This window comes from Cervus canadensis, chromosome 29 (assembly GCF_019320065.1).
Source record: "Cervus canadensis isolate Bull #8, Minnesota chromosome 29, ASM1932006v1, whole genome shotgun sequence".
NCBI lineage: Eukaryota > Metazoa > Chordata > Mammalia > Artiodactyla > Cervidae > Cervus > Cervus canadensis.
The window spans coordinates 43,153,876-43,177,143 of record NC_057414.1 but is presented as its reverse complement, the minus strand read 5'-3'; the positions used below and the strand labels follow the sequence as shown (position 1 = coordinate 43,177,143).

Below are 23,268 nucleotides of genomic sequence, written 5' to 3'. Positions count from 1 at the left end.
AAAACAGCCTTAACAAAAAGGAACGGGACTCCCCCTGCACCGTGTACTTCCCATCATGGACCGTCTGGAAGGCGGCTTCCTCCTCGTAGACCCCCGCCAGCACCCCCAAAAAAACATGCCATCCTCCCCATTTTGCAGATGAGGAAACTGAGTCCCAGAGCTAACAAACCACTTCCCAAGCTGGAGAGGAAGTGGACAGCAGCCCACAGCAGGGGAGGGGCCCCAGGGCCAGTTCTCCGGGTCACTGCCGTCCCCATCGGCCTTCACATCAGCAGCGCTCTGACCCGCAGTGTCCCCGGGGCGCCTGCAGGGTGGACAGCCCGCTGCTTCCTGCACAAATATGTCCCGCGCCCAGCAGAGGAAGGGGCTGGACGCAGCCCCCACTCCCATCAGAGCCTCCCCATTCTGAGAGTGTGTGGCCATCCCAGAGGCCTTGTAAGCCAAAAATGTCCAGCTCCTTCCAGGGCTTCTGTGATATTGAAGCATTAAGCCCACTAGGGCCACCTCCCAGGGTCCCTCACCCCACCAGAGGCCAGCACTGGCCCTCAGTCTGTCCCCCAGCCAAGCTCCCTTCACCACGGGCTCTCCCATCTCTGAAGCTAATGTGCTCATGTCCCCAGCCCAGCTCTAAACAGCCTCCGCTGTCCAAACCCCACGGCGACAATGGGCTCCTAGCCCGTGCCTGCTGGGAGAAGTACCCACACAAGGTCAGCCCATCAGCGGGTGGATGGATGCGCAGATGTGCCCTGTCCACGCGACAGAAGGTTGTCCAGTCGTGAAAGGAGCAGAGCACTGTCCCACACTACAGCATGCACACACCTTGAAAGCATTCCGCTAATTATGAAGCCAGAGGCGACAGGCAACCCAGCCTGTGAGTCCCTGAGGACGAAGTATCCAGAACAGACAATGCCATAGAGACCTGGGGCACAGGGGTGGGAAGTTTAAAGGGTGCAGGGTTTTATTCTGGGCCAATGGAAATGTTTTGTATCTTGACAGAAGGGGTGCTTGTATACCACTGCGAATGTACCACTGAATTGTCTCCTTTAAAATCATTAGTTTTATGTGACATGATTTTCACCTCAATTTAAAAAAAGAAAAAAAAAAGATCAATTCAACACCTTTCCCCTGCGTTTCCTATCTCCCTCCCCCAGCTAAAGTCTCCGGAAGCTTCCAGTGCCTTCTGGACCACATCCAGACTCTGCAGCGTGATCTGGCCTCTTTCAGCAGAGACCATTGGGTCTCTGAGGACAGGGTCCTGGGACAGAGCCCACCGCCCCCAGAGCTGGACAGTCAGCTTCTCCCTGCCTCCCTGTCAACCAGACACCCTGACAACAAAGGCCCGGGCCTCCTCCGCCACTCTACCCCATCCTATCCCCAGCGCTTCAGCAGGTACCAACAGTAACAGCATCAATAAAAGCAATGATACAAGTGCCAGGCATGTGTCAACGCCCTGACCTACTGGCAGGAAGTACTGTTATGCCCATTTTACAGAAGAGAAAACTGAGACACATGAAGGTGGAGTCAGCTGCCCAAGCGCCCCCCACAATCAAGGCTCAGCTCAGCTCAGCACCACACCCTTCACCCAGTGCTGCAGCGAAAAACAAGTCAGACAGTGGATGGGATGTTCAAGGTCCCACACAGGAGGAAAATCCAGACTGTGTGATAAAAGAGCTTCTAGACCTTCCAGGCCAGAAAGATCAAGGACCTTATTACCCAACAGGCCCCACAGCTCTGCCACCAACAGTTCCTCCCCTAGGCCAGGGATGTGCTAAGGGTTTCGCAGGTAGGATGTGACACTCCTGATCAGGGGGAGGTCACCAGGTGAGGACACAGGATACACAGAAGCTAAGCAAGTTGTCCAAAGCCAAACAGCCACTGAGCTAGACCAGCGGTCCCCAACCTTTGTAGTACTAGAAACCGACAGCATGGAAGACAATTTTTCCACAGACCTGGCGGGAGGGGGAAAGGTATGGTATGGGGATGATTCAAATGCTTTACATTAATTGGCCACTTTCTTTCTTTTATTATTATTGCATCAACTCCACCTCAGATTAACAGGTATTAGATCCCGGAGGCTGGGGACCCTTGCTCTAGACCCAAGGGGTCTGACCCCCAGGGCCCCCGACCTTAGCCCTGGCAAGCCCACGTGGCAGGACAGGAAATCCTCACCTAACTAACTACACTCCCCCACCACCCCGTGAGCAAATTCTGCTAAATGCCTGAGCAATGACACAGCGCAGCTGAAATTAAACGGGTTCCAAATACGACGGGATGGACACAGCAAATGCTGGGACGTGCGGGTGGACTGGGTAAATTCTTGGAACTGCACAGGAGGGTTACAGGCACGCGGGCCGCCGCTTTGGGAAGCAGAGGGTCCTGCTGGCGGACTCTCCATGGACTCCCCACAGCACTTAGTTAACTGGATGCCCACCTGTGGGCCAGGCAGTGAGCATCTGCAGGAACCGCCCCCGCCCCCACCCCCGGGGGATGGTCCTGGGGCCAGTGCAGTGGGGCCAAAAGGGAGAGACCCCAGCCGTGGAGCTGGGGCCGACCACTCCCAACTCCAGGACCACTCCAACAAAGGCATTTCCTTGGGCTCACCACTTCAAATTGCAACAGGAAGCAATCAGGAAAAATAATTAGCTACCAACTTACAGGCTCCACTCTAGACTGGGGCATAAACCTAACACAGAAATCAGGGACATGACATGTCAAGAGCAGTCAAAATAGTTTCTGCAGAAAGTTCCCTCCCTCTCCTTCCATTTTAGAACCAGATTACCACATTAGCTGGGGCTCTGAAAACCTCCTGTTGACATGCTTCCTTAATGTTAAAATAATCAACTCTATTTTTTGCCTCCTACGCGACCGAGCTCCACAAATGTGATCCTTCTCCTCGGGGGCTCGAACCGCAGGACAGGCACTCCAGTGCAGCAACATCACCACCCCAAGGTCCAGGAAATCCGAAACTGCAACGCAGTGAAAAGCTACTCTGCCGGCAGAGTAACCCCACCTTTAAAACAAACATCTTCCCCCCCCCCAAAAAAAAAAACCCTTTTGCCTCCGTGATCCAGGCATTTCCGGAAAGAGAAGCAGTAGTGTCGGCCTGAACTACCCAGATACTGTCATTGTTTTTTTGCTGGTATCAGACGGGCCAAGAATGTAAACAGACTCCTGAGAGAGGCAAATTCAGCCTGAAACTGACAAGGGTCTCCGGGGGATCGGGGCGGGAGGCAAGAGGACTTGAGGAATTACCCCTTCTCGCCCCCCCCCCCCCGAACCTCAACGGAGGGGCCGCAGCCCCGAGAATGTGACCACAGAGCCAGGCCAGGACACCTCCCTGCAGTGTCCTCGCTGGAAATATTCAGGGAGACAGCTGTTTGCCTTAAAGAGGCCCAGACAAAGGGACCCGAGGCCCCCCACCCCCAACTGCCACTAGCAGAGGAGCAGCCCAGGGCGCACAGGACTCCCGCTCCGGGGTCCACTGGGCCAGCCACACTCCAGAAAAACAAAACACTCACGTCGGAAGAGAATGATTTAGGTAGCGAGAGAGGCTTGCTTCAAAAACCACATGGCAATCTCCAAATTAAAAGAACATGTGTAGCTTTTCACAAGGCGCTTCGTTTCCTGAGTCCTCCTGACCTCAACTCCACCCCTTGGGACACACCAACAGTTGGAGAGAAAGGTCCCCAGGCTCTGATCTCCCAAAGGGGGTGTGTGTATACAGCTGAGGCCCCCACGCCGCGGGCTGGGGCCCCGTCTCCCCGCGCGGCGGCCCCACGTAGCCGGGCCCCCCGGGGTTGGACACCCGCCGGGTGTCACGATTTGGGGGCCCCAACGGCCCAGATGAGTGGTCCGAGTCGGCCGGGGACACCTGGCAGGTGTCAGTCCGCTGGGAAACCGACAGCGACGCAGATGAAAGGGGTTAGCGCCGCAGGCCAGGCCGCCCAGTGCAGGGTTCAGAACTTTCTCTGCGACTTAAATCAGTTCCCGGAGCTCGCAGGCCGGCCGCGCGGCCATCGGAAACAGGCTCGGGAAAAGAGTTCCCGACGCAGGGCGGCCAGGCCTGCCTCCGGGCCGAACGTCCCGGCTCCGTGCCTGCCCGCGGGGCCGGGGACCCCACGGTGCCCGCACGGCCTCGCCCGGCCGGCTTGGGGCGGGCGCACTTCCGAGCGCGCCCCAGGGCCCGGGCAGGTGAGAACCCGCCCGCGCCGCACCTGGCGGGGTCGGCGGCGCCCGCGCGCCCTGCTCGCCGGCCCGGGACGCGCGGGACAGGGCCCGGCGTCCCCGGGAGGGGCCCGGGCGGGCGAGACAAAGGGCCCGCGCGCGGCCCCCGGGCGGCGGGGGGCGGCGGGGCCCCGCGGCGCGCGCCCCAACTCGCCCCCAACTTGCAAAGTCGCTTCGGCGGCGGCGCGGCGCACTTGGCCGCGGGGCCAACCGAGTCTCCCGGACGCCCGGGCCATTGTCCCCCCGGCCCGCGCCCACCTACCCGCGGCGGGGGCCAGGCTGCAGCAGAGCGCGAGCAGCAGCAGCAGCGGCGGCGGAGGAGGAGGAGCGGGAGACCGGGGCGGCGCCGCCTCCATGTTGTCCGGAGCCGGACGGGCCCGCGCCGCGCTCACTCGGGCTCCATGGCGCGGCTGCCGGGCTCCTCGCGCGGCTCCGGGCGCCTGCAGCCTCCCCCCTCGGGCGCCGCGGGCCAGGACGACGGGGGAGGAGGGAGGAGGCGCGGGAGCGGAAGCCGAGCCGCGTCTCCGCCCCCCGCCGCCGCCGCCGCCGCCGCCCTCCGCGCCCCCCGCGCCGGCCGCGCCCTCCTGCGGGCGCCCCCCGGAGCCGGCCTGCCGCTAGGCGGCCGCCGCGCGCGGGGTCCCAACGCCTCTGCCCGCGCCCCCTGCCCCCGGGGCCGGGCGCCGGGGCTCCGCGGGGGCGCGGGGGCGGGCGCCCGGTTTGCGTCCCGCGGGGCCTGGGGCCGGATCGAGCCCGGGAACCAGGTGTGTCACCTGTTAAGAGCGGCCAGGACTGAGCTCGCCCGGTGGGGAAACTGAGGCACGGGGCCGGGGTGTGCGAAGGGGGCTGCCCCAGGGCACGCGCGGTCAGGCTGTTTCGGGGCTGGAAGCCAGGGGCCCCGAGCCAGGTGCGCGCGCTTTCCGGCGACCGCAGCCACCCCAGCAGGGTCCTGCTCGGGGCGGTCCCACGGCACCTGTGCTCACCGGGGAGGGGGCCCGGGAAGGCGACCGCCAGGAGGGTCCGGGGCAGGGACAGAAGCGGTGATGGCGAAAGGTGGGAGCTGCAGGGGAATCGGGGTGGGTTTGAGGTTTACTTTTAAACTGAACGTACACCCTTGACATTAACTAGGGTAGGTGAAGACTGAGCGGTAGACACGTCGTTCTCCCAAAATATGCCTGTAGGCGGCCTCTAGGATGCAGACCTCACCTTTGATCATTCAACAAGCAGGCTCTGAACCACCCCTCCCCGGCCCCCACCCCCGCCCCCGTGCCCACCAGTGCATCAAGCTCGGCTACTGAACCCTGTGGGGCACCGGAAGCCCTGGCAAGGAGCAACAGGAACTCTGGAACCCATAGGCCCAAATTCAAACTCTGGTTCTGCTGCTTCCTAGAACCAGGTGTGCCCTTGTTGAAAGTGTGTCCTTCACTCGTGTCCTACTGTTTGTGACTCCCTGGACTGTAGCCCACCAAGCTCCTCTGTCCTTGGGATTTCCCAGGCAAGAATACTGGAGTGGGTTGCCATTTCCTTCTCCAGAGGATCTTCCTGACCCATGGATCAACGAGTCTCCTGCATCACAGATTCTTCACCCTCTGAGCCATCAGGGAAGCCCAGGGGTGTGCCCTTGGGCAAGTCCAAATATAACCTCTCTGGGGGGAATTCCTCCTCTTATAAAACAGTGAGAACACCACTTACCTTGCAGGTGCTGAGACAACAATGGGCAACTCGCCAGAATGGCCTGTCCATGGATACAAGCATTCTTCATGTATTTGTGACAACTTTACAAAGCTGGCGCTCAGGCAGAATGTCTCTGTCCCCTAGGGTTTATATTCTAGGGGAGCAGACAAACAAAAACAAGAAGATAGATACATTTAAAACCAATCCAAACAAACCAAAACACCACTAACAGACTCAGGAATGCCGTGAAGAATGAGGGTGTTGGGCTGCGATGCCTGGGGAAGTAGGGATGTCTGAGCTACCACCAGGGAGCAGTCGGAGAAGAATCTGCCTGCCAAGGCAGGAGACGCGGGTTCAGTCCCTGGGTTGGGATGATCCCTGGAGAAGGGCATGGCAATCCACTCCAGTATTCTTGCCTGGAGAATCCTATGGACAGAGGAGCCTAGCGGGCTACAGTCCACGGGGTCACAGAGTTGGAGATAACTGAAATGACTTAACTCACGAGGGTCTTAGTTGCTTTGTGACATGTGGGACCTTTGGTTGCACTATGGGAACTCTTAGTTGCAGTATGTGGGATGGAGTTCCCTGGCCAGGGATTGAACCCAGGCCTCTGCATTGGAGTGCAGATTCTTAACCACTGGACACCCAGGGAAGCCCCTGTGCTGGAACTGTTTTTACCCCTGTTACCCACATGGCTTACTCCCTCACATCTTCAGCTCCTCAGCCAGACCCTCCCTGACCCCACTTGGAGATTGCAAACCACACCCCCTCCACCACCCACCCTTGCCAGCACTTCCTGCTCCCATTTCTATACTTAATTTTTCTCCTTTGCACTGACCAACATCTGACAGACTACTGTTTACTTATCTTTCTTCCCTCCACAAAAATAGACTTTCACTTCTTTTATTCCACGTGTATCCCCAGAGCCTCCAGCAGGGCCTGACACAGCACGTGCTCAATAAATGTTTGTTGAATGACTGAATGAACTGAAAAGATCCGATTTATATTTATAAAAGGATCACTCTGGCTGCTGAATAAGGACAGGATGAAAGAGAAGATGTTGGGAACTGGCCAGCAGTGGGTACCACAGTAGCACCCAGGAGAAATGGCAGCTTGGATGGTGGGGTGGGGGGCTCACAAGGGGCTGGATTCCAGGTGCTTTAGGAAGAGCTAGCGGGACTCCCCAGAGGTGCTGGTTGTGGGAAGGAGGAGAAGGGGCCCTAGGGTGGCCCCTAGGGGCTCTGCTTATTCAGTCACTCAGTCATGTCCCACTCTTTGCAACACCAGGGACCGCAGCGCACCAGGCTTCCCTGTCCTCCACTATCTCCTGCAGTTTGCTCAAACTCATGTCCATTGAGTTGGTGATGCCATCCAATCATCTCATTCTCTGTCACCCCTTCTCCGCCTGTCTTCAATCTTTCCCAGCACCAGGGTCTTTTCTAATGAGTCAGTTCTTCGCATCAGGTGGCCAAAGTATTGGAGCTCCAGCTTCAGCATCAGTCCTTCCAGTGAATATTCAGGGTTCATTTCATTTAGGCTTGACTGGTTTGATCTCCTTGCAGTCCAAGGGACTCTCACAATGACCACTCTGGAGGGGTCACCAGAGACCACCTGTGGGGGCCAGGACTGTGCCCCATGTCTCAAAGCATCGGAGTGAGCGCCCAGGTCGCCTGACTCTGATCAGAGCTTCGAGGAAAGCTGTTTGCAAAGAACAATGAGACCGAATCACTGTTTGATTCTGCAGGATTCCAGCCTCACAAGGGCAGTCATTTTTAGACTCTTCACTAATGTAAGCAGCAACCGGAGAACGTGCTAAGCTTCCACTTCCCCAGAAGGCTGCCTGTCACAGCTCATCACGCCACCCAGCTTTTCTTAGGCCTTGCATTTGCAAGTGTTCACTCCCAATTCCTTGCTCAGATGCGAGTTCCATCGCAGTGAAGTAAGGGGGGCTCGGCACCTATCAGATCTAATCGTTTCTGGGGACAGGGGCTCATTTGGGGTCCATTTAGGGCCCATCAGAGAATGACATTTCAGCCCGTAACACTTGGGGGAAAAGTGCCTCTTTGGTTTCCCTCCTGAGCTAGAACATGCTGACTCTGGAGAGTTATTCTGGGCACTCGAGCCCTCCCGCCTGGCAGGCCTGGCTGCTGTGGTCAGAGGTGTGCCCTGAGCTCCAGCATTTCCGGGCTCGGAGCCTCGAGCATTCTCCCGAGGCATGCAGTGGGAACGTTGTCATCTGACAGGCCATCCTTCCCATCCCCGAGGGCCTCTCCCCACCATGACACCACTGCCCGCCCTCAAAGAAGATAAGAGAAGACTTGTACCAGTGTTCTCTATACCTTAAAGCCCTGCATTAACGTGACTCATGATTGACATGGGTACACGACAGGGCGTGGGGATGGATTCCCAGGCACCCCTCTCGTGTAGGCACCACCTGCTTGCTCATCTCCCTCCAGTAGTTTTCATCCACCCCTTAGATTCTGCGGCCCTGATCCTCAGCCCTCCCTGGGGCTTGGCTTGCCTGTAACTAACATCCTGGTGAGGACGCCCTGGGCAGCCCCAGGAGCATCTGGTCCACTTGGCAGTTTTATTTTCACTGCAGCTGAAAGAGTCAACATTCAAATTTCATTCTCCTTTTTAAGCATTTTAAAGATACCTGAAGTAGGTTGAATGTGCTCTGTCACTAAGTCTTTGCAACCCCATGGACTGCAGTCTGCCACTGGAAAGTGACGTGAAAGTGGAAGTCACTCAGCCTGTAATTCTCCAGGCCAGAATACTGGAGTGGGTAGCCTATCCCTTCTCCAGGGAATCTGCCCAACCCAGCACTGGAGCAGGTTGCTATTTTCTCTTCCAGGGGATCTTCCCAACCCAGGGATTGAACCTGCATCCTTCTTTACCACTGAGCCACGTGGGGAGCCCCTAGTAAGCTGAATAGGTATTATTCAATCACTCAGTCGTGTCCAACCCTCCGCGACCCCACGGACTGCAGCACACCAGGCTTCCCTGTCCATCACCAACTCCCAGAGCTTGCTCAAACTCCATCGAGTCGATGATGTCATCCAACCATCTCATCCTCTGTCATCCCCTTCTCCTCCCGCCTTCAATCTTTTCCAGCATCAGGGCTGTTTCTAATGAGTTGGCTCTTCGCATCAGGTGGCCAAAATATTGTAGCTTCAGCTTCAGCACCAGTCCTTCCAATGAATATGCAGGACTGATTTCCTTTAGGATTGACTGGTTTGATCTCCTTACGGTCCAAGGGAATGCTCAAGAGTCTTCTCCAACACCACAGTTCAAAAGCATCAATTCCTCAGTGTTCAATCTTTTTTATGGTCCAAGTCTCACATCTGTACATGACTACTGGAAAAACCATAGCTTTGACTCTACAGACCTTTGTCAGCAAAGTCACGTCTCTGCTTTTTAAAATGCTGTCTAGGTTGATCATAGCTTTTCTTCCAAGGAGCGAGCGTCTTTTAATTTCATGGCTGCAGTCACCATCTGCAGTGATTTTGGAGCCCAAGAAAATAAAGTCTGTCACTGTTTCCATTGGTTCCCCATCTATTTGCCATGAAGTGATGGTACCGGATGCCATGATCTTAGTTTTTTTAATATTAGTGTGTTAAATGTTAAATGTCTTTTTATGTTAAATGTTAAATAGTATGTTAAATGTTATGTGATACCATGATCTTAGTTTTTAGAAGTTGAATAGTGGTAAAGAATCTGCAGTGCAGGAGACCCTGGTTTGATTCCTGGGTCGGGAAGATCCCCTGGAGAAGGGATAGGCTACCCACTCCAGTATTCTTGGGCTTACCCTGGTGGCTCAGGTGCGGGAGACCTGGGTTCGATCCCTGGGTTGGGAAGATCCCATGGAGGAGGGCACAGCAACCCACTCCAGTATTCTTGCCTGGAGAATTCCACGGACAGAGAAGACTGGTGGGCTGCAGTCATGGGGTTGCAGAGAGTCGGACATGACTGAGCAACCAAGTACAAAAAATACATCCACACCCTAATCCTGGAACATATGAATGTTAACTGATTTGGGGAAAGGGTCTTTGCAAGTATAGTGAAGAATCTTAAGAGCAGGAGGTCATCTGGATTATCCCGGGGTACCCTGAATCCAATGACATCATCTTAGAACAGAAGAGGAGAGGGCTGTGCAAAGATGGAAGCACAGGGCAGGGGGATGAGGCCACAAACTGAGGGACACCTGGAGCCCCCAGAAGCTGGAAGAGGTGAGGAAGAGTCCTTCCCTAGAGCATTTGGAGGGAGCCCAACACTGCCCATGCCTTGATTTCAGACTTTGGGCCTCCAGATGTTGAAAGAAGACATTTCTGCTGTTTCAAGCATCCAGTTGGTGATCATTTGTCATGGCAGACACAGGAATCTATCACAGTCCCTAATCTTCATAAACCCATATTACAGGGAAGGAAACTGAGGTCAGAGAGGTAAGGGCTTATCCAGGGATCACCTCCGATTTATTCTGTACAATAATAGCAGAGATCAGTGGTCACAGCAGAGGCCGTGTGGCGTGTGAGGCCTGAACTGTTTACCATCCAGCCACTTACAGATGTGTCTGCCCACCCCTGCTCTAGGTGGCCCTATGGCAATACCTGTTCCAGAAAAAATTAAGCAGGGCAAGAGGGACAAGAGGTAAGGAAGCCTTCACTAGGACAGTGAACATTTGTGCAGGGACCTGGAAGAAGGGAAGTCCTGTGCAAAGGCCCTGAGGCACAGTGAGGGGCCTGAGCAGCTGAAGCAGAGAGACAGCCAAGGTCAGAGAGGAGCAGAGGGACCTAGCTGGTGGTCCAGTAGCTAAGACTCCGTGTTCCAAATGCAGTAGGTCTCGGTTCCATCCCTGGTCAGAGAACTAGATCCCAGATGCTGCAACTAAGAGTTCGCATATTGCAACTAAGACTCAGTGCAACCAAATAATTTTTTTCTTTTTTTGTAAAAGAGCAGGCCAGCTCTGCAGGGCCCTGGGAGCCACCTCCTCCAAGTGAGCTGGGGGACCATCAGAGGGCCAGGAACAGAGGGAGCCTGAGATTTGATTTCTATGTTAAGGGCTCTCTCTGCTCCCGTATGGGGCAGGAGAGGGGCCCAGGAGGCCAGCTGAGGGGCTGCCATTCACTACGACATCAGTGTTGGTGAACGAAAGGAGTGTGGAGTCCCGCCTTGAACTCATCTACCCGAGATCCTAGTAGACTTCCCGGTGAAGGACTAGAGTGGCCAGGATCTGGGTTTTGGGGAGGAGAGCTGGGCTGGGTTTAGAAACATGGGAATCTTCAGTACCTGAGGCCGTGATCCTGGATGAGCCGTTATGAAGAAGGAGGTTCAAGGGCTGAGCGTTTGGGGCCCCCCAAGCTCAGAGGAGAGCAGCACCGGGAAAGGGCCGCTCCCCGGAGCCAGGGAGGAGGCCGAGTGGAGGCGAAGGGCCCCGTGTGGCCACCGCCAGGCCGTGGGACGGGTGTGAACATGTGTCCAGGGGGCCCGGGGCGGCCACTCATCTTTGACCTTGAGGAGCTGTTTGGAATCACAAAATGGCTTGCACACACCCAGCTTCCATTGAGAGCCGCGTACACCACAGGCCCTCAGCTAAACACACAGGAGTCCGGGGCGAGGTGGAGGCCTCACCCAGCAGCTGCATGGAGCCCTGGGCAGCTGCCACACCTCTCCAGTCGCTCTCATGGGCAGTAAATCCTCAGGTCCCTTCTAGTCCCAGGGGCTGTGTCTGCTTGGGAATTACAACTCCAGTTCCAGTTTAATGATCAAAATGAAGGTTTATTCCCAGTCACGGCTTCTCCCCTCCTCCAGCTCCACTGGGCTTTGAGCAGCAGAGAACCACAGCATGGGAGGGCCAGCTGGGCCTCTGCCGTCCTCCTCCAGGAGGGAGGGCGGGAGGGGACCGGGACCCTCCAGGATCGGGGGAATTCCAAGTGCTGCTCTCTCTCTTTCAGGCTGTTTGCGGGACCTGAGGTATTTCTTGGATGGTGCCTGACCCCCCAGGGCACACACCTTTGCCCAGTCATCCAGGAAACACGGCCACCGGTCCAGTTCCACGGCCAGCTGGGCAGCAACAGGGATGACCTTGGCCTTTGATGCATCCGGCGTGGAGCAAGCAGCAGGAGACACCTGTTCGCCTGGGTCCTTGAAGCCCCTCTTGCCGGTCTCGGGATGGAAGCGACTCTCTCCTACTCTCAAGGTGGGCCAGGAACTAACTGGGGTGATCAACCAGCTCGGTCTGCCTGGAACTGAGAGGTTCTCAGGATGCAGAGCTTTCAGAGCTAAAACTGGGCAAGTCAAGGCCTTCAGGAGCCAGGCGGTCACCCTCGGGTTGGTGGAACCAGGTTTCCCTCTGTGGGACCCTCACCCCAGGCATGTGGGGCGCCAGGACACAGGTCCAAGGCAGGCCTAGTTCCCCGCCTGCTGCTTAAAATTATCAGTCACTGTCAACACACCCGTGCCATTGTTTTTGTTTTTTTTTAAGTGGAGGAATATTTTGGATAAAAAGAGACAACAGAGAGATCCTGATGGATCATTTCATGCTTGTAAAAATAACTCTGATGATATTAAGAATTATGAGTGTTTTTTTAAAAGGAAACAAAACTCTTCTGTTTATGTGAGAGAATGTTCTTAGACTGCTTCCAAACTGTTTAATGGAGACACATCATACTGTCTGTGACATACTTTCGATATTTTTGTTTTTGGCAAATGTGGCAAAACTTTAACAAGTTTTGAACCTAGATAATAAAATTATGGATGGTAATCATAAAAAAATAATGCTATAAATCAGCCCACAGACTGTGGAATAAAGAGTGTGGGTTCCCTCTTTATCTGTTGGCTGGACAAATCCGCAGTCGCGACACCAGGTAGGGAGTGCCAGGTAGAACTTTTTGGACTCTTCTGTGTTGGAGCCAGGTGACAGGAGACCCAGCCCAGGACCTCTGTGGACTTTCACCCCAGGGTGAGGTCTGTGGCAGGAGATGGGGTCTGGGAGAGGCACCCACACTGCCTGGACCCCATGCTGGGGAGTGGTGGGTGGGAGGGTTGCCGGGGAACAGGTCTCCTGTGGGGAATGGGCAAGCTGGAGGGACAAAGTGGGCCCCTCCAGAGCTTGGAGCCCCGGGCGAGAGGGCACTTACTGTTCTGTTTTAGACCTTCAATGTCAGACAGAATGGGCTTCCGGTAAAGAATCTGCCTGCAATGCAGGAGACACGGGTTCGATCCCTGGGTCGGGAAGATCCCCTGGAGGAGGGCATGGCAACGCATTCCAGTATTCTTGCCAAGAAAATCCCACGACAGAGGAGCCTGGCGGACCACTGTCCACAGGATCGCAAAGAATCGGTTACAACTGAACGACTAAGCATGCACCAGCGTCAGACAGAATGGAGGCAGAAAGTCCCGTCTTAACTGCCCCCCTTGAGACTGGAGAGAGAGGTCAGCGCTCGCGGGAGGTCAGGCAGCTGGACAGTGACCAGGCCAGGATGGGGACCCTGCCTCCAGGCTCTGCCCCTGCCAGGCTTACCCGCTCCTTACAGAGACCACCTCCCCCGCCCCAGGTCCTGGCCCCCTGCAGGGACCCCTCAGGTCTGGCCACAGGCCAGCTCATGCTGCTCAGCTTGCAAACACCAGCAAGATCCTCCCTTCTTAAGAAAGGGCAGTGAAACCTCACCATCCCCCGCCGCGCCTTCCTCTCTGTCCGCTCAGCTGCCAAGCCCTTCCAGCCCACCGTCTACACTGGCTGCCGCCTGGCCTCACCACCTGCTCACTCAGTCCCGGCCCTGCAATGACCTTCGGTCGCCAGCTGCGCAGGCCGATGCTGCTGCCTCGTCTTGGTGAGGGTTCTGCAGCTCTCCGACGCCCCCTCCCCAGCCTCCCTCCTTTGCGCCCCTTCCCCCTCCCAGACTGCCCCTCCTCCTCACAAGCTGCCCTGTATTAGGCATATCCCTCTTTGCTGCTGGAGCCCATGGTGGCTCAGACGGTAACGAGTCTGCCTGCAGCGCAGGAGGCAGGAGACGGGGTTCGATCCCTGAGTTGGAGGAGGAAAGGCAACCCACTCCAGCGTTCTCGCCTGGAGAATCCCATGGCCGGAGGAGCCTGGCGGGCTACATACAGTCCGTGGGGTCACAGAGTTGGCCATGACTGAGCAACTTCACTCTCTTTCTTCTCTTTGCTGCTCTCTGCACTGTGGCCTGTCCCTCAGTGCGGCTGGCATGGTCTCCCCCTGGGTGTCTGCAGGCCTGAGGGTCCCCTTTCTCTGGGGGAGGCGGGTCGTCAGAGCGGGGTGGCGAGGTGGGCTGAGCCGTCACAGAGTGGGCTGGGACAGGCACCCCCAGGGGCCGGCGCTCCCGTGGGAGGCCGGGGTGTGCAGGGAACAGTGGCCCCCAGGCCGGGGGCCAAGAGCAGCTGTCTGGTGGGGTGTGGAAGGGGAAGGGGGCCTGTGGGCAGTTCCCGGGGAAACTTTGTGCAAGAACGTTCCTGGCGCTCAGAGTTGCAGGGTGGGGATCTGATGGTCCCCAGAAGCTGTGATCACAGATTCTAGAAGGAAGTCACCTTCCGCCTCCGCGGTGGAGGAGGGTGCCTGGTGGGGGGGGGCGGTGTCTTAAATCCTGGGTCCCCTGAAGGCTCCGCCTTCTGCCCCTGAGGTCTTAGAAGCAGCAGCAGCCCCAGGCTCCGGGGGGAGTGGGCGGGGCTTATCCCCCCCAACTACACCCCCACCCCCGCCCCGCGCAGATCCCCTGGATACCCGGGTCTGGGGGCGCTGGGCGCAGCGAGGACACAGACCCTCAGGCGGCGGCGAGGCAGGGCCGGCGTCTCGGCCTTGTCCCTGGGCAGCGCCAGGTGCAGCCGGGCGCGGGGCGCCGACCGCGGGGGAGGAGGCGCCTGCTGCCCGAGCGCGTCCCGGGCCAGGATCACACATCCTCCTTGCTTATCATAGAACCTCCGACCAAAGCCTCCGACCAAAGCTCACCGCGGGCAGGGCGCGCGGGCACATTTGATGAGCAGCCCCCGCCGCCCAGTCAACAAACGCTGCAGACTTTGCCCCGAGAGTGTTTACTCCCGGCAAGCACGGGGGTGTACCCCCCGCGGGCTGCCCGCTGCTTTCTCTGGGGTGGGGGTGGGGTGAAGGGGGGGATGAGGGAGCTACCAGTGTGAGTCTTCTCCAGCCCAGGGTTCTGGAGGAGCACCTGCCTGGGTTCTCCAGGAGCACCTGCCTGCTCATGAAATCCTCCTAACTGAAGAGGGAAGATCTCACTTATGCCCATTCTATAGAGGGGAAGACTGAGGCCAGGCTGGTTAGGTGACTTGACTGAGATCCCTCAGGGAACAAAGGATGGAGCTACAGACTTGTTATTTCTCCTCTCTGATGCTACTGAAATTTTGGCTTTCTGTGTGCCCACGAAAACCAAGTAAAAAAAAAAACATGGAAACATGTTTGGAGGAAGTGGAAAAGCGGCTTTAATCCTCAAATGGTGGAAGGGAGAACACAGTAGGTCTGTGCCTCAAGAACTGTGCCTCCTTTTCATGAGGAATCTGGGGGATTATATAGATGAGGGCTCGCAGTCAGGGGTTGGCGATGAGGAACAAAGGTGTCAGGATCTTGCATTCTTCTTCCTCTAGCATTCTTTCAAAACATAGGCTGGTGTCAGGTAGCCCAGTAATTGGGTCTGGCTGTCTGGTAATAGTTGGGTCCATTGACTTTTGCGTATTGTACTGGGGCCTTCTTTCTATAATGCAAAAAGAGAAAAACTACAAGGGATGGTCTTCAAAGAGTTCTGTAAAGGTGAGCAACAGGATGTAATTAGCATGGAGTCAAAGGATAGTTGGAGGAGGGCATGGAACCCACTCCAGTATTCTTACCTGGAAAATCCCACGGACAGAGGAGCCTGGCGGGCTACAGTCCATGGGGTTGTACAGAGTGACTTAACACGCACGCGCAAAGGCTAGTAGACGCAGAATAAAGCTTATGCAGAGTTAGGGGGCAGAACAGATTAGGAACAGTTTAAGTAAAACCTGGGGCTTTCCAGGTGGCTCAAGTGGTAAAGAATCTGCCAGCCAGTACAGGAGATGAAGGAGACACAACTTTGATCCCTGGGTTGGGAAAGATCCACTGGAATAGGAAATGGCAGGATGGCAACCCACTCCCGTATACTTGCCTGGAGAGTCCCATGGACAGAGGAGCCTGGCGGGCTACAGTCCACGGGGTCACAAAGAGTCGGACATGACTGAGCCGCTGGGCGCACACACCAAGTAAAAGCTAGGAGTGATCAGGCCTGCTCGCTGTTCCATCTTCTTTGTTCTTAGGAAAAAAAAGAAAAACTCATTTTCTTTTTTCACCTTTTCACTGCAGCATCTCTCCCAGGCCCTGGAGGGTCGGGGGAGTGAGGGGAGCAAGGAAGAGACTGAGGGCCTCCAGACTCAGGGGTCCAGGCTCGCCCCAGCTCCAGGGACCCCTAGCTCAGGCCTTCAGCGATCCGCACAGCCACGAGAGGGCAGCAGCATCCTGCCATGCCAGGCTCTCCATGTGCTCCGGGATCCAAGGAAAGCGCTCGTCAACACGGAGGGGCGTGGAGGAGGATCGGCCAGCCCTTGGATCAGGGAGCACGTTCCACCCCACTCATGACCTTGGGCAAGCTATGGAACCCCTGGAGACCTCCGTTTCCTAATCTGTGCCGGTGGGGATAACAGGAGCTGCCCCGCTCGGCGGAGCTGGGAATTAAGAAAACCTGGCAGCAGATAGAAAACTTGCTCCCAAGGCACTGGTTCTAGTTCATATTCTAGAACTAACACCAAAAAAAGATGTCTTTTTCGTAATAGGGAACTGGAATGCAAAAGTAGGAAGTCAAGAGATACATGGAGTAACAGGCAGGTTTGACAGTGGACTACAAAACGAAGCAGGGCAAAGGCTAACCGAGTTTTGCCAAGAGAACGCACTGGTCATAGCAAACCCCGTCTTCCAACAACACAAGGGATGACTCTACACATGGACATCACCAGATGGTCAATACCGAAATCAGATTGGTTATATTCTTTGGAGCTGAAGATAGAGAAGCTCTATACAGTCAGCAAAAATAAGACTGGGAGCTGACTATGGCTCAGATCATGAACTCCGTGTTGAAAAATTCAGACTTAAATTGAAGAAAGTAAGGAAGACCACTAGACCATTCAGGTATGACCTAAATCAAATCCTTTATGATTATACAGTGGAAGTGACAAATAGATTCAAGGGACTAGATCTGATAGAGTGCTTGAAGAACTATGGATGGAGGTTTTTAACATTGTACAGGAGGCAATGATCATCCCCAAGAAAAAGAAATGCAAAAAGTCAAAATGGTTGTCTGAGGAGGCCTTACAAATAGCTGAGAAAAGAAGAGAAGCAAAAAGCAAAGGAGAAAAGGAAAGATATGCCCATTTGAATGCATAGTTCCAAAGAATAGCAAAGAGAGATAAGAAAGCCTTCCTCAGTGGTCAATGCAAAGATATAGAGGAAAACAATAGAAAGGGAAAGACTAGAGATCTCTTCGAGAAAATTAGAGATATCAAGGGAACACCTCATGAAAAGATGGGCACAATAAAGGACAGAAATGGTATGGACCTAACAGAAGCAGAAGATATTAAGAAGAGGTGGCAAAAATACACAGAAGAAGAACTATACAAAAGAGATCTTAATGACCCCGATAACCACAATGGTGTGATCACTCACTTAGAGTCAGACATCCTGAAGTGCCAAGTCAAGTGGGCCTTAGGAAGCATCACTATGAACAAATAGAGTGGAGATGATGGAATTCCAGCTGAGCTATTTCAAATCCTAAAAATGATGCTAAAAATAAAAATGGTTTTTCCAGTAGTCATGTATGGATGTGAGAGTTGGACCATAAAAAAGGCTGAATGCAAAGAATTGATGCTTTTGAACTGTGGTGTTGGAGAAGACTCTTGAGAGTCCCTTGGACTGTAAGGAGATCAAACCAGTCAATCCTAAAGGAAATCAATTCTGAATATTCACTGGAAAGATTAATGCTGAAGCTGAGGTTCCAAAACTTTGGGCACCTGATGGGAAGAGCCATCTCATTAGAAAAAGCCCTGATGATGGGGAAGATTGAAGGCAGGAGGAGAAGGGGATGACAGAGGATGAGATGGTTGGATGGCATCACTGACTCAATGGACATGAGTCTGAGCAAGCTCCGGGAGATGGTGAAGGACGGGGAAGCCTGGCGTGCTGCAGTCCATAGGGTCGCAGAATCGGACACAACTGAGCAACTGAATAGCAACCAACAACAGACTGGATATCCAGAGAGCTCCATTTGTTACAAACACATACAAATACAGGAAACAATACTAATTAAACATTTTTTAATGTATGGCAAAGTTGGGAAAGGAAGGGATTTCATTAAGGCCAGAAATAATAAGAAAGCAGCAACAATAAGAAAGCCATCTCATAGTTATGTGGCAACTGACCATTTGAACACTGATTATAGCAGAAAATTGAACACTGATGATATTAAGAAATTACTGTTTAAAATTTTAGGTGTGAGTGCATATATTGTGACTTTATTTTGAAAAGAGTTCTTATCATTTGGAAATGTATACGGAAGAACTTTCAAATGAAACAGTATGATTTCTAGAGTTTGCTTCAGAACCACACAGAAGGTGAATGAGCTTTGAGACTGGCCAGAGGTTCATGACATGTGACGAGTTTGTTGGGATCACTATATTATTTTTTGTATGTGTATATATATTTGAAATTCTCCATTACATATTAAAAGATAATGTATATCAGGGCGGTCTGCAGGTGGCTTTTTGCTGGGGGTGTCTCCACTTCCAGGAACCTCCCTGAATAAAGAGGAAGGTCAGTGAGATCAAAAACTCCCAAAAATCTGAGAGCCCTCCAAAAAAGGACCTTTGCAGTGGGTAAACAACAGTAAAAATCCTCCCACCAAAAAAAAAAAAAAATCCTCCCACCAAGTATCTACAGGTGGGAGGGGGGAGATGTCCGCATGTTGGCCTTGGCTCTGAGTAGACGAGAAACAGTTAAAAGGAAGAAAAAAGTCCCCCATGAGTGTCTCAAGCCAGATTGCACATCAAGACTCACCCTGAGGATGTGATCTAAAGTCGACCCAGGTACCATTTGCAGCAACATGATGAACGTAGAGAGTGTCCTACTGGGTGAAGTAAGTCAGACAGAGACGGAGAAATGTCATATGACAGCCTTTATGTGTGACATCTAAAAAGAAACGATGCAAATGAACTTACTTACAGAACAGAAAGAGACTCAGAGAAAATGACCTCGTGGTTGCTGGGGGCAGGGGAGATAGTTAAGGGCTTTGGGAAGGTCAGGTACACACTCCTGTATTTAAAATGGATAACCAACAAGGACCTACTGGATAGCACAGGGAACTCTGCTCAATGTTATGTGCCAGCCTGGACGGGAGGGGAATTTGGGGGAGAATGGATCCATGTATATGTTAGGCTGAGTCCCTTCAGTGTTCACCTGAAACTATCACGACATTGTTAAAAATACCCCAATACAAAATGTTTTGGTTGTTAAATAAATAAAAATTGAATTAAAAAAATAAAGTGGGCCCAGTTGGTGGTGGAGCCTCCAGAGCCTGGCAAAACAGAGGCAACTCTGGAGAAAGTGTGCTTCAGAGCCAGCCCTCAGAATCCCCAGGAACAAAGCCATAAGCTTCTCTAGGGGCAGAGAATGAACCACCGTAAGCGTGAGCGAAAAAGCAAACTATGCAGCCCTGGGGCCATAAAATTGACACTCTCCAACTGTTAGTGTGAAGTCTTCCTCAGACATTTCAAGAGAGAAAAGAGGACATTCAAAGTATGACAGAGAAGCGAGAAAACATCAAATTTGCAGAAAATGACTGAAAAGCAATTCCAGAAATAAAAATTACAATTGAAATCAGAAACTCAATGGGCAGGTTAAACACTTGACAAGACACGAGAGTGTGCTGGAGAGGGATGCACAGAACTCCGCAGAGGGGCTCAGAGAGATGGACAAATCAGAGAAAGCAGCTCATGTGTCCCGGGGAGTGTGAACCCGTGCAGCCACTTTAGAAACAGTCTGGAGGGAGGGTTCTCAGAAGGTTAAGCGTGGTGTTCCCACGTGACCCAGCAGTTGCACTTTTAGGCATTCACTCAGGAGAAACGAAGGCATAAATCTGCACAAAAACTTACACTGAATAGTCACAGCTTCATTACTCCTAAGAGCTAAACAGTGGGAACAATCAAATGTCCATCAACCGATGAGCAAAATGTGGTATGTCTATACAATGGAATAGTATTTATCCCCAAAGAGAAAAGAATTACTAATACAGATGAAAACGCTGAAAGCATTGAGAAAAGTGAAAGAAGTTAGGCACCAAAGGCCACATGTTGTATGATTCCGTTTACTTGTCCAGAAGAGGCAGATCCATAGAGACAGACAGTGGACTTGTGCTCAGCAGGAAGCGGGGGGATGGGGGGATGGAACGTGACTGCTGATGAGCGCGGAGCTTTCTAGTGGGAGAGGGTGATGAAAGTGTTCTAACAGCGTGGTGATGGGTGCACAACTTGGTGAATATACCAAAAAAAAAACCCCACTGTTGTACACGAGATGTGTGAATTGTGTAGCATGTGAACTATAGCACAATAAAGGTTGTTGTGTTTTTTTTTTGAGGTTGACACATAGAATATGGACAGAGAAGATCTAACAGACAAAAATCAATGTTATAGAAGGAAAAATCGGAGACAGGGAAGAGGCGATATTCAATGTCATCATGGTTGAAAGTTTTACAGAGGTTATAAAGCAAGCTATCAGGTCTTTGGACTCAAAAAGCCCAATGAATCCCAAGCAGGATTTTAAAAAGGAAAAAAAAAAGGTAAGAAATCCACATATAGACACGTCAGAGGGGTCTGGTTCAGGGTCCAATCCAGAGACAGAAATCACATAGTGGATAGGGAAAGTTTGTTCTGAAGAGTTACTAACCATAGCAGAGGATTGGAGTCACGCGGGGGTTGGTAAAAGAGATAAAGACAGCTTTAAAGAAGGCAGGAAAGGTGGGACTTCCCTGGTGCCTGGTGGCTAAGACTCTGCGCTCCCAATGCAGGGGGGCCTGGATTTGATCCCCAGTTGGGGACCTAGATCCCACACGCACAACGAAGAGTTCGCATGCCACAGCTAAGACCTGGTACAGCCAAATAAATAAATCAGTAAATAAATACATATTTTTTAAAAAAGAAATGCAGGAATAGTACATATAAGGCACAGCCACAACCCCAGGGCTGAGACAGAGGCCCCTCGAAGGGGGTCCCTGGGAGAAGGCCATTGAGTTGTGCCAGCCCAGCCCCCTGGAAGCCCAGCCCCCTCCCACTGTCCCTGCAGCACCCCATGCCCCTTTACCACAGAGCAGGCAGTGAGAGGGGAGTTTGGGCCTGGCAGGCAGCAAATTAATAACTGTCATATCCAGAAGGCAGCAGAACAAAAAGAAAACTCTTAAACCAGCTGGAGAAAATGACAGAATGACAGAAGACAGGGCACAGCGGAGAACCGCCTTGGAGGGGAAGCCCGGAATCCAGCAAAGCCAGGAGAGCGATCTTCAAGAACAAGGGCCAGAGGAAGATTTTTTTCCAGACAGAACTAAGAGTGGTAGCCAGTAAGCCCTCGGGTGGGGAAGCGACTTGACAAAGCTCTTCAGTGGGAAGCAAGGTCTGGGTCACAAGAGGAAACCGTGAGCAAAGAAAATGGAAGACGTTGGATTAAATGGAAACAAACAACTGTACAAAATAATGGAAACATCCCATCTGCAGGTGCAGGAAACAGTGTAGGCCAGAAAAACTAGGTGACAGGGACTTCCCTGGGGGCCTGGGGTTGACTCCACCTGCATGGCATGCAGCGCTGCCCAAAAAAAGGAAGGATTAAAAAAGAGAAGAAACCAGGTAACAGCATTCACCCCAGTTTATTCACTTTCTTCAGTTACTTATGCCAATACGGACTCATGGATTTTGGCTTTATTCTCTGGGTTATAACCAGGTACTATCATTATTTATTTTGTTACTTCAGTTGCTCCAGCTTCTGTCTTTGGGGCCACTGTGGTTGGCTCCCATGACCTTTTAACATACCCCCATCATTGTGGGTACTTTTTTCTTAAAGCACTTTCATTCTTTCTGACTCTCACACCTACTATGTGCCTGGTAGTGCTTTAGATACCAAATGAAGAGCCCTGCCATCCTGGGGCTTATACTTTAGAGGGAAGGGAAGCAGATAATAAGTTAGAAATGTCAAGACTTCCCTGGCAGTCCAGTGGTTAAGACTCTGCGCTTACAATGCAGGAGGCTTGGGTTTGATCTCTGATTGGGTCGCTAAGATCCCACATGCCTTGGGGCCAAAAAATCAATACGCAGAACAGAAACAATGTTGTAACAAATTCAATAAAAACTTTAAAAGTGGTCCACGTTAAAAAATCTTTTAAGATTATTTAAGAATAAAAAAATTTTAAAAAATAAGTAAGAAATGTACTTGTGTAATATGTTGTTGCTGCATGTCCCACTCTTTGCAACCCCATGGACTGCAGCCCGCCAGGCTCCTCTGTCCATGGGATTCTCCAGGCAGGAATATTGGAGTGGGTTGCCATGCCCTCCTCCAGGGGATCTTCTCGACCTAGGAATCAAACCCAGGTCTCCCACATTGCAGGCAGATTCTTTATCAGCTGAGCTACCAGGGAAGCCCGTAGTAGTATGCTGGAACTACTACAAAAAATGAAATGTAGAGCAGCGTTGGGGTGTCAGGGGAACACAGGGCAGTCAGGAAAGATCTCCTTGAGAATAGAGAGAAAGAAGCAAGGGAGGATGAGGTCAAGAGGTCATCTGGGGAAAGAACATTCCAGACAGTGGATACAGTCAATGCAACATTCTAGGGTTGAGAATGTGCCTACTTTTTTTTTTTCCAAGAGCATTTAATCACAAGGCCATTTTCCCATCTCATTGAAACAGTTACAAAACTGTTTGCTGAATTATAGGAAGACCAAGTAAGGCTGATGCTCTGTCCCGCTGTTCCCTACCCCCCCAGCTACTTAGGGAAGTGCTCTTTCCCACAGGGCTCTCCATATGGCCCTGGGCGGGTCCTGGGAATGGTGACTAGGCTACCAGGGCTGTGAAATGTCCACACTAACTCCAGCACAGGTGGCCGGATGCCAAATCAAAGGAAAGAGTTAATTCTTGACTTTTGACTTTCAACGCAGACCCTTGAAAGTCTCAGGAGAGGCAAGCCCTATTATATGTGTGTGTATATACAGGTGATTTACTTTGCTTACAGCAGAAGCTAGCATCACATTGTAAAGAAGCTGTATACTACACCCTACCCCCACCCCAAAAAAGAACCCTATGCTCAGTGAT

General features: G+C 52.8%; 1 protein-coding gene across 3 annotated transcripts in view; it reads right to left on the bottom strand.

The window, feature by feature from the left end:
• Positions 1-4,709, bottom strand: part of LRP5 (LDL receptor related protein 5) — a 118,727-nt gene extending 114,018 nt beyond the window's left edge. For 2 of the 3 annotated variants that reach the window (XM_043451202.1, XM_043451203.1), the window contains exon 1: positions 4,487-4,708. In XM_043451202.1, coding sequence (XP_043307137.1) covers positions 4,487-4,580 — 94 coding nt within the window. In that variant the 5' untranslated portion in view covers positions 4,581-4,708. Of the gene's footprint in view, positions 1-4,486 lie in introns of all 3 variants that reach the window. The other variant, XM_043451206.1, reaches the window with a different exon arrangement.
• Between the last annotated feature and the right edge of the window lie 18,559 nt (positions 4,710-23,268).